The 11,533-nt window shown below is 30.9% G+C and overlaps 2 protein-coding genes across 2 annotated transcripts; both read right to left on the bottom strand.

Moving 5' to 3' along the window:
* LOC18597922 (peroxidase 21) lies at positions 4,288-7,121 on the bottom strand. The gene is made up of 5 exons (XM_007027224.2): positions 6,987-7,121; positions 5,800-5,948; positions 5,518-5,706; positions 5,234-5,399; positions 4,288-4,866 (listed from the first exon to the last, which is right to left on the bottom strand). Exons 1-5 carry the CDS (start codon positions 7,072-7,074, stop codon positions 4,460-4,462), a joined length of 999 nt encoding a protein of 332 aa, XP_007027286.1. The 5' UTR covers positions 7,075-7,121; the 3' UTR covers positions 4,288-4,459.
* Positions 10,208-11,533, bottom strand: LOC18602254. The gene is made up of 4 exons (XM_018121281.1): positions 11,405-11,533; positions 11,151-11,308; positions 10,620-11,048; positions 10,208-10,453 (listed from the first exon to the last, which is right to left on the bottom strand). The coding sequence occupies exons 2-4, from the start codon at positions 11,225-11,227 to the stop codon at positions 10,423-10,425; spliced, it is 537 nt and encodes a 178-aa protein (XP_017976770.1). The 5' UTR covers positions 11,228-11,308; positions 11,405-11,533; the 3' UTR covers positions 10,208-10,422.

Consider the following 11,533-nt stretch of genomic DNA (forward strand, 5'->3'; position numbering starts at 1 on the left):
GGTGTGGATATTACTAAACATTAAGAAGCAGTTACTGGCTTGTGCTTAAAATTAAAGTGAAAACTACTCGAAAGAAGCGATTAATCGATGGGAAAATTGTGAATAAATAGAAGAAGGCACCATTTAGTTGAATGCACAAGCACAACTTAATTCAACAACTCAAAAACCGAGATTCAATTATCTAAATCCCTTGATTTTTCATCTTAGTTCCCTAGTTACCTTATACAGTTACTTGTTTCATGTTCTTGGAGAGCATTTTCCTTGTTTCAAATATGTTTACCGTAGACACTTTGTTATTTGATGAATTTGTGAGAACTCTTTGAGTATTTGTTCTCTCAATTAATTAAAACTCAATACATTGACTTTGAACTGTTTGCAAATCTCACATTTCAAACCTTATTCATTGGAGCAATACATATATTGCGGTTCATTTTAGTTACAATTCCGTCCGTCAATTTTTTATTTTTTGTGTTTTCTTACTACTAATGTAGTATTTTGATCATTCACTCTCGATGTTTTAAACTTTGTTGCAACTTCAAGATGATTTTCGACTTTAAGAGAATGTCTCTTTACTAATTAAAACATTAAAACTTAGAAAATGATGAGCTCTAAAAATAAATTCAAATTGTAGTTTTTGAATTTTTTCATGTTGTGTAAATTTCAAGTCTCTCATTAACAAATCACATTTTCAACTCAACTTGGTTTTAATTCCATCCTAATTCTAAGGATTTTCTAAGGTTATGGTGATCCTTAAACACTCATTTTCCATTAAAATTTTAATTTAATTGTATGTATATAAATAATCAGTGAAAATTTGCTTGATTCCAAGGAGTAGCACTGATTCCTTACTTTCTTGGTCCATTTGCATTTTCCTTTTTATTTTTATTTTGGGGGTGTAATTTGCATATACATTTATGAGAAAATATTTTTTCTTTGAAAAGTTACATTTACCTTTCTATATACAATTTTTGACATAAACTTCAGCAAAAAATATCACACTAAAAAATTTACTTATCAATTTAATTAAGAAAAACAATTTTTTTTTTTAAAAAAAGAGTAGGTAACCCAAGGTTGGGTGCATTCTTCAACCTTGGACTCTCACTTAATTAGCTAGTACAAGTTGTTGCCACATAAATCAGTAGTAGTACATTTTTGCAACTAGAAAATTTTTAATCCATGGCCCTACCATTGAGACTTTTAATTACCCTTTTTTGTAGAGAAAACAAGATTAGCTGCACTTTTTCTAACACTCAATGACCCACATTTTCTTTCCAAAATTAAAAATGACCCACATTTAACCCTTTTGGGTTTTAAAGCTATTCCCATTAATGATCACGTATATAGGAAAAAAAAAATAACTTAAATAAATTGGGTTCGTGTCGACACGCACTTTAAAAGGAGCGTGGGCCATCCTTTCACCCAAGCTCTAAGCTAGACAACTGTAGATAAGGGAAGTGAGAGGGTGTTCGGGGCTTCAGGTCGGTTCAACAGAACAAACTGCACGTGACTTTAGTCAAACAAAAATGCCTTTTTACCCCCTTGCCATTGCCGACCAGACTCGGTCTAACCTAAAGCCTCTATGGTGATTGTATTGCATTTAATTACAAAATTGCCCTACTAAAAATGATTTTGGTTAAATGGTTAATGTTATTTCTTTTTTGTTTATCTAAAGAAAAGATAATTCAAAGATCACTAGTTAGATAATACTTTTTTTTTTTATCAAACTTGATTATTTTATTTAATATCATAGAAGTTGATACAAAATTTCCATTAAAAAAAATATGATCAAAACAGATTATATAGACAAAAACTCAAAAATTTTTTATCAACATAAACACATCTAAAAAATAGATTTACATCTTAACTTGTATCATTATATAATAAAACACCCCACAAATAAACCAACAAGTGGACATGGTTAAATAGTCATACAACCTATAAGTCTAGGAACAACTCACACAATAAACATAAAACGTAAAACAAAATTATCACTACCAACAAAGATCTCCACCATCTCGGAAGTCATCAAGAGCAGAACACAGTGAAAAGAACACTACAAAACACCAACAACCCGAGAGTTTTTAAGAACAGAGCACACAAGTGAGATAACACTAATAGTTAAGCATAATGGAAAAAATGCTATTTCCACCTTGATAATAAGTGATATGAAGTTTGAATTACTATTGTTTTTTGTTAAAGATATCTTTTTCATTTTGAAAGAAAAGGATGGTTAAAATCAAATTTTTTAAAAATAAAAAAAATATATCATTAAATTAAATACTCGAATGGTTGTTAAGATTAATTTTAAATATATAATCTTTGTAAATTACTCTTTTTGTTTCGTATATAATGTATTGTTTAACTTTTTCTAGCATTTTTTTAAACTTTGACTGTATTTTATTTCAAAATGATCATTCATTAAAATTTTAAACATTAGAAGTTTTGAATAAAATAGTTTTTAAATGCATATTTATTAAAATTTACCTTGATAACATAGTTTAAAATAATTTAAGTCAAACTTAAGAAAAAAATTAATCTAAAAAATCTGATTAAAATATTATATATGAGACGAAAAGAGGTAATTTATCTTATATTAAACTTGAAATACCTTTTTACTAAAAAGGAATCTTATCCTAAATTGAAGACTTGAGAAATTTATCAACCATCAACATCCTTTTTCACAAAAAAATAAAAGAAAATGACCTAAGGTGGTATGGAATTACCATTCTTCCTAGTTAGGTTAATTTTGAATATATGATTTCTGCTAAATTACATACATCTTATCCTAACATAAGCAATTATAATTATCATGAAGAAAATTACGAAAGCTACCTAAAATGCGCACTAGGCATATATCTGCCAGGTCATCCTTCCATGTCACCGCATTGGAATCAACGAGAGCCCCCATCACGGCTTTTTTTTGGAAATTTTGCGTGAGATGGAGGGTTTTTCAACTTACGAGTTTGATCTGGTCACTTTTGCATTGATTGCTGCGCTGGACTGTAGAAAATCGATGCCATTTTTTATTTTTTAATCGACAGAATGAAACATAACTGTATTATACTGCATGTGGTTGGGCCCACATTTCCTGCCCACTTGATCTGGGCCCTACGTTAGGTGGGCATGCACGAGCAAGAGACATCCAATCATTGATGATTTGTCCTTGCGTCGCATCGGACGGCCCAGGTGGAGCCATGGGAATGGAGAACTTTTCATTTAGCTTGCAGATCAAATATCAAGGCTTCCATTTTAGGATTAACATTTTTAGTCCATGATTAGTTATTACTTGTTACCCAATGAATGATTTTTCTATGTTTAATCAATATTTTTATTTACTAAAATTGTTTAAGAAAACGTAAGTCTAAAGACACATACACTGAAGAAAATTCTTCCTTAAAATAGTTAATGGGGGACCGGGGGTACCATTTGGATTTTACCTCTTGAATTTGCTCTGTTCTTAGTCGACAAATTATTGTTGTCAGATTATCATCAACAGTCACTGAGAAAATAAATCATTTTGTTTCCTTAAAATTGTTTCAAAATTAACAATTATTAAGTGTTTTCTTTATCCTAATTATGAACAAGAGTTATGTTTTTTTAAATACTAATTTGGATAGTACAATAATGTGGTGGTCGCTGAAGATTGGTTCATTTTAGTAGTATAACTTTTACATATATCCAATAATTCTATTATCTACAACACGTTTTCTTTTTTTGGTGTTTTCGCAAACAACATTTTTGTAAATTGTGCTGAACTATGAATATCAAATTGGCTAATATTTGTGTTTTTTCAATTAAAACATGGTTTATGGGATTGGGATTTGGATATTAGGTCATTATTGTTTATATGTCACAGATTTTACGTCAATACAAGATGAGATAAGTTTTGAGTTTATAAGTGAAGTTTTTTTTCCACATTATAAGTATGTTGTTGAGTTAGAAATATAAACTTGTGATAAATTATATCAAAATGATCGTAACTTTTTACTGATTTGGAATCTTTACGAGAAATATTAAAATCAAGGTAAGTCTAGACCAAAGTGAGTCCTTTTCCGGATAAAAGGGTTAGTACAAAATTGAGTCCTCTATGGGTACAAAGTCAATGCAAAATAAAATAAAGTAAAATATCACAGATTTCACATCATTAAAAAATATATATTTTAAATTTAAAAATAAATATTTTCCTCTACCTAATGCATACTCAATTTATCTTGGGCTGGACTTGCCTTTCTTTTGGACCGTATGCATGGAAACTATATAGGCCGAGGCCACCAAAAAGCAAAGACATAACAAAGAAAAGGAGGCGGCCGAGGCCCATGTAATTACAATTATCAGAAAGTTTTATTGCATCACATATATATAATATAACTCGTAAGATGCAAGCACGAAAAAGAAAACTCTTCCTTTCTTTTTAAGCATGCAATAAGGAAACTTCATTGTTTATTTTAACATCATAGTGTTAATCACTGTTCACATAGCGGCAATCCTTTCTAACCTCTCCTTGATCTCCTGTAAGTGGATTATTCTCGGCTAACAACAGCACAGCTCTTGCGAATTGGTCATGGAAATATCCGTTATCAGCGGCCATTTTCTCCACAAAAGGGGACGTAGTTGGATCAGATGTCAACTGCTGATCTACCAAGAGCAATCCCTTGTGCTCCAGCAAGTTCTTGTAGTACATATTGTCGAGAATCATCGGCGTTTTACGGTCGTTTCTTGCGTATAACACCGCCTTCGGATTAGGGTCCGGTGTTGGGCACCTTCCTTTGAGGTACTCGGCGTAGTGAGGGTCCAATGTTGGATCAACCGTGGGGTAGAGCCTGTGCACTAGATTTACACAGTGAACTCGGCCTACCGAGTGAGCTCCTATAAAAAAATTGGACAAATTTATGAACTTAAATTGAATTTCAGTGAATAGATTATATATTAAAAGATTTTGTTAACGATTGAGTGCTCTCAAAACCCTCTTTACAATTTTCATATTAAGTAATATCTTCTCTCAACGTTAACCCTCGAATACTACTTTTAATATAAAAGTATTGTTATAAATAATAATTTAATATTAAAAGGTGCTTTTCCTTAGAAAAATTTATATTGAATTAATGAAGTTGTAAATTAAGAATGAAATTAATGAAGTTGGGTATTGAGTCAGTTAAGTGGTTGCAAATTAAAGCCGATTTTTTTTTATGCGTGTTAATTGAAGTGAAAAGGCAGAGAAGATGCTTTCATGTACCCAATAGAGCGACTGTTCCTTCGGTATCAATGCCAATGGATTGAAAGCGAGAGAGCACCAATTCCATCGTATCATTGTGGTTGGGGATGGTATTCTCTACCTCTGTCAGGTAACTTTCCTTGCTATCTTTCCTGCCAGTTTTCATTTCAATGCGTGGTCCTCCAAGCTGTAACATATTATAAGCCATAACTTAAACGTTTGTAACTTTACCTGTATTAATTAGTACTACTTTATACAATTGATTTTTGGGGAGAAAGGAGAAATTCAGATTTGAGAATACGCACCAAGACAATGCCATCTCTAGCAGAAAGAGAGACGATGTCAGCACAGGAAACTGTCATTGGACATTCTTTCTCAAGAGCTTGTTTGATTGTCTTAACGTACTTGAAGTTTCTCATCCCAAAACTCCGATCGGATAGTTGTTCTGACTGGATTCCATTCACTGTCTCCAACAACAGGGATGCATCGCATGACTACATCGACAAAGCAGCTTCGTTATTCAACAAAGACTGATATGAATCGCCACTAGTAATACTTGATAACATAGTAGCAATTAGTATACATACCTTCACCATGCAGTCATGGAAGAGATTCCTAACCCAAGAAACAGCTGTATTTCCATGTTTATCGTACAGCTTGATGACTTCTTGTTTGATGATCTCTTCAGCATTTGGGCAACTTTCAGCATAGTAGTTCAATTGGAGATCGCTTTTGCCTGCATCAAAAATCAAGAAAAACTGTTTGCATTAGTAATTCTTCCATTTTTGTCACCTTAGAATTAGTTTTCATTCAACATGGAATTAAATATTGCTATAGGTTATGGTCATAGTACACCATCGTCACATGAATCTATGGGCTCCAACTTGACTAAATTAAGCGCACTTGCTAGGTTGGTGGGTTATAAAGCTAACTGAATTTTCTCCTGTTTTTAAGATTCCCTGCTTTCTAACTTGGACAATATCTTCGAAATCTTTGATGCATGATTGATAAATAATTCTTTCCCTGATGAAAAGAAGGGTAGAAAGAAGTGAACAGTTTCATGTATAATGAGCCATTGGTTTTAAGTCTGTTATATGAGGATGACAATATTTATATTCAAAATGAAAATACTAGGAAGTTAATTTGTTACAAGTTGCAAGAAGCAAAACAAGACAGAGAGATTCAAAATGATTGAGTTATCATATGATCCTGCCGAGTTAATTATTGATCTAAAGGTGTAATGCAAAACATTTTCAATCTATGTTAACCACCATTTCTAGGTAATTTAAAGGGTTTTATCCCTGTAATAAGAACTTTGGAAGGTTAGATATTGGGTTTGTGTCAAGAGTAATTGTCTTTGATAAAAAAAAAATCAAGCTCTACCTTAATAATTAAGATCTTTACTCATATTTCACTTGATACTTATCGTTTGAACATTGAAGTTCTAACTTAATAATAAAGATCTCAACTCAAATCTCACCTCACTTATCACTTAAGTTTAAACTTCCCCTGACTTAATAGTGGGATATATGACGTCACTAAAGTTTAGAGTCCGTTTAATTACTGCTATTAGATTATACTTTTTTTTTGTTTTGAAATTAAGAGAAAAAAATTCGAACTCTACTATTTAAACATGTAGATTATGAATCAATCAATGAATTAAATGCTCAAGTGCTATTAGACTATACTTTTGATCACAAGAATATAGGATTGTACGAGTTTGATGGTATGAAACACATAGCAATAAAACATAAAAATGAATGAAACAAAGTACCTGAATGAAACTGGAGGAGTAACGGTAATAACAGAAAGATAAAGCTTGAGCAACAATGGTGCCTGTCTGTAGCCATCTTTCCTAGCATTTAGCTTCTTCTTTTTTTCCTTCCCCTGTTGGTGTGATCAAACTCAAAGAATGTCCCAAGGCTTATATAGTAAGAGCAAGAACAAAATTAAGAAAGCCCTCTCCACTACGCCACTTTCTTTGACCTTTGGGCCACTTCCTCTCCTCACGCGGGCGCACCCCCACCCACTACGAAGCAAGTTTTTCTTCGGTGTTTGCTGGATACATCTGTTTTTCATCGTTCACATCTTTAAGCATCCTATCTTGAATTCGCCATTGAATTTATTTATGGAATTATTTGATTAAGAAGGAAAATTAAGAAATTGTCGGTTTCCTCAGTTATAGTTGGTTCCGTAAGTTTTTAAATTGATTGCTTAAAAATAAAAAAAAAATATTGGTTTTAATACGGTAAGTTCTTCAAATTTCTGTCCACGATAATGCATGATTTGTTATTATAAAACTGAAGTCTTGATCTGCTAAATCAATTGTGTCGATGGTGAGACCCCTACTAGAAGTCTAGAACTATATATAATATATATGTATAATTCATATATATCATTGTTTAAATTGCTGAATGCTTACAGAATTAATTAATTCAGATGCAGCTGCTCCATCTCCATGGCCAAAAGAAAAGAACATAATTAATTAAGTATATATATATAAAAGATTATATATAAAACATAAAAATTTCATTAAAAAAAATGGGAAAGTTCTTGAGCAATTTAGGGTGTCCAATTTGTTACGCTTCCTAAAAGAAGTTACAAATTCCACTTAGTTGCATTGATGTTCATTTTTAAGTACATTGTATCTGTTGAGATATTTGATTTAAAATAATAAATGCATGTATTTTTTGAATATAGAATTAAATTTAACGTTAAGATACAAACAAAGAGTTTGAGATTTTAGTTAAGGAGAACGTCAAAGAGTTTGAGTTTGGAACTGAACCTTGAAAAAGGGAAAACAACACAATATTTAAGTAAAAGAAAAAGAGAGTTAAGTTTAAGTATCACGAATCTCATATCAGTAAGAAATATGATGGATCTTTTTTAGTAAATAGTCATGTTTTTGAATTGAAAATGTAAGTTCATGATAATTGATATAAAATTAAGTTTGTCTAAATCTTCACTAACATCTCTTGTGTATATCGAAGTAAACTTAAATCAAAGTGAGTCTCTCTCTTCTATAAGTGAAAGAGTAAGTGCAATGAGAGTATATTGCAATACTAGTTAAGATAGACTATTATGAATTTTACATTAATAAGAGATGAAGTGGGTTTTGAGTTAATATATAAGGTTTTCCTCCATTTAATGGAGATACCCTTTGAATTAAAAATACAAGCTTGTGACATAAACATTAAAGAATATTTTAACGACAAATCAGAAGTGAGAGCCTATTTGGCCTGATTTTTTTTCTAGCTTAAAAGCTATTATGAAACTCTTATGAAAAATAATAACTTTTAAAATTAAGTTAAAGTTATTTAATAAATTTTTTTATAAATTCTTTTTTATAACTTATAATTTTAGTTAAAATTATCATAAAGGGTATTTTTTTTTGAGAGGGTAATATTAGAATTATTTTTAACAGATGAGGATATTTTTGAAACAAAAATATTTTTTTTTAATTTTTAAAAGAAGAGAAAAAAAAAAGCTCTTGAAACTCTTTTTTTCAAAATTTTATTTTTTAAAAAAAGTTACTTTTTTTTAAAAAAAAATTTCAAAATTTATATTTGACTTGATTTTTACTTTTAAGAGATAGATAAGTTGAAAAAAAAAACTAAACCAAACAAGCACTGAGTATATCCACCCCATCGTCGTCGGAAGTAGGTAGCAAAGCATGAATATGTGGATAGTGCTATTTTGTTTATCTTTTTAATTATGTTAACAAGATGGAGGAAGTCGAGATGTAACTATAAATAAAGTCATAGGGAAAATATTAACCTCTGAATATGGAGTCCCATGTCACCCCTCATTCACTAAATCCAAGTGGATTTGTGTTATTATTGGATAGAAAGTAAAACCCACTACTTCTCTCACACACACATATAAAAAAAAACATTGGCTTTTAACTTAGAAGAGATAGAAATTAATAATTGGTTTCAAAGTGATTAGTGGGAGATCCGAATACTTTAAACTAGTGGTTTATATTAAGAGAGAGCTTATGAAATTTTTCATCTTATATAACTATTGGCGTTTTTAGATATATATGTGTGGGTAATTTTTTATTATTATTTTAGCTTGAACATTGATGAATCTAAAAGCTTAAGCAAAGTTTCATGTGAATATGACATAAGCAATTGCTCATTAACTAATATTTTTATGTGGATGTGGTATTAAAATTTGTCAACGAAATAGAGTTACATCATTTCTAAAATCTTTTAATACAAGTTAGTGGTGGGAATAATTTTGTTCTTGAATTTTTTAATACTTTTTTAATGTATTTTCTTCTTATTCCTTACTCCTTTGACTATGCATAAGAGAATGGCAATCCCAATCCATTTTGACTGAATTATTGTTAATTTTTTTTTTTAAAAAAAGAAAGATCATGAAAGCATTGCTGACTTACAAGTACCGATAATAATTGAGTGCTTTTTTATTTTAATAAATTTGTTTGCTGGTTTATTAAGAAACTAGTTATTGACCCGCGTTATATCGCGGGTGTTATTAATTGATAATAAATGAATCTATGCTAAGTTAGGTATTGCTTGAATTTGGTAAGAAATACGATTGATTTTGCTTCAATTTAGTAAGAAATGATTCTCTGGTATTCTCTGGGTTCGTGCCTATGTCAACAGCTAATGTTACTTAGAGCTTCTTATTTAATTGGTTGGCAAGGTAGCAGTCATATTTTATTGACAGCTTGTTCTGTGCAACATGATCTACATGCTGTTCAATGTTCTTGTAATCGCAAACCAGGTAGTTTTTGTTTATGTGAGCAATCCTTTCATGAAGAATCATTTTGCAGTTGCTAGTCTAAATTTGCCTGTTACTTCGATGAAGCCATAATCACTTGGAAGAATTCTAGTGACTGTACTTGGAAGTATTAGATGAGTAACATATATCATTGTTATTATATGATAAAAGAGTTGTTCAAGAGCAGCTTTTGCTGTTTCTAATGCATTCGTGGTAACATTGGGTATTACACATATGATTATGAAGTTTACTATAATAATATCATACATTACAAAATATATAAAAGTTGTTTTATGTTCAGTGATGAACAACTGAACATTTTGTTGTCCAAAAAAAGGACAAAGTTTGATCAGTACAAATTCTTTCAAAATATGCAGCGTCAATTTTTGGACAACATCAGAGAAGTAAGATGGTGTTTATAAAGCAACAAAAACTTATGTTACAGCAGTGATTATAGATTTTCAGCCATGTTTATCTTGTTTCTGTTCAGCACTGTAACAAATATTAAATAAGAGATGGTTAGTTTAAGATAATATTTAATATGAAGGAAAATATAATCATAACAGCAATATTGTCACTGAGAAGACATGTTAGATGTATATTATTAAATACAGAAATCTAAAATAATATATGAAAATGTAAAGTAGTTGTTTATTACCTCAATTTGACTTTTTTGATTGGAGATTCTTCAGGAAAAAGGTCTTGCTGTATTTGGTTTTTTGGTGAGGAAGGAGGGCATTCTTGGACTTCGAGGTTGCTCTTTTTTTTATTCAAATGTAAAGTAGATTCACAGGTAGATGATTGTCCAAGCATCATTGTTGGTTTATGGGCTTCATTAACAGCTTTGCAACTATTGATTCTGAAGGTAAGATTTCCAGTGTTCAATGATTTTGTGACCAAGCTTATGCTAAATAGCTTTTCTTGATCAATGAGTTTGGTGATTGGTTCAGGAAGGATATATTTGTCTAAGTGGTTTAGCAATGCAAGTTTAGGAATTGATGCACCAACGACTTTTTCACCATCATCACCAAATACCACAAATGTTGCGTTTCCAGTATTGTCTTCAACAGTGATGATTAATTTGTAGCTAATTTGGAAGAAAGAAAAGATGATTTTGTTAAAGAATGATAGGAGTGATGAAAAATCAAGTTCTGTGAATGACTATTATGATTTATGATGATAAATGTACCATAAATGAGGCAGTTGTTCTCCATGTTTTGCATCTGGACACCAAAAAGTATCACTTATTTGTTGCAATGTTTTCATGCATATTTTGCAACCGATGTAATACCATCCTTCTGTGCAATCAAATTCTTTGATTTTTGCAATGCAAGTGTATGTCTCTATCTGTAATGAGATGTTCAAAAAAAAAATAAGTGATGATGACAAATAGAATGAATATGATTTTTGTTTTCATAATTAATTATTGGAAGATATTCTTACTTGTGTTTTGGAGTGATCAATTTGCAGCAATTGCTTAATCGTCACACGATTATGATTTTCTTGTTGATCAGGTGGTATTTGTGGTCGTTGGCGGACATCAAGCAGTAATACTGGTGCATTTTTTTCATC

The sequence above is a fragment of the Theobroma cacao genome, chromosome 5, assembly GCF_000208745.1.
Source record: "Theobroma cacao cultivar B97-61/B2 chromosome 5, Criollo_cocoa_genome_V2, whole genome shotgun sequence".
In the NCBI taxonomy this organism is placed as follows: domain Eukaryota; kingdom Viridiplantae; phylum Streptophyta; class Magnoliopsida; order Malvales; family Malvaceae; genus Theobroma; species Theobroma cacao.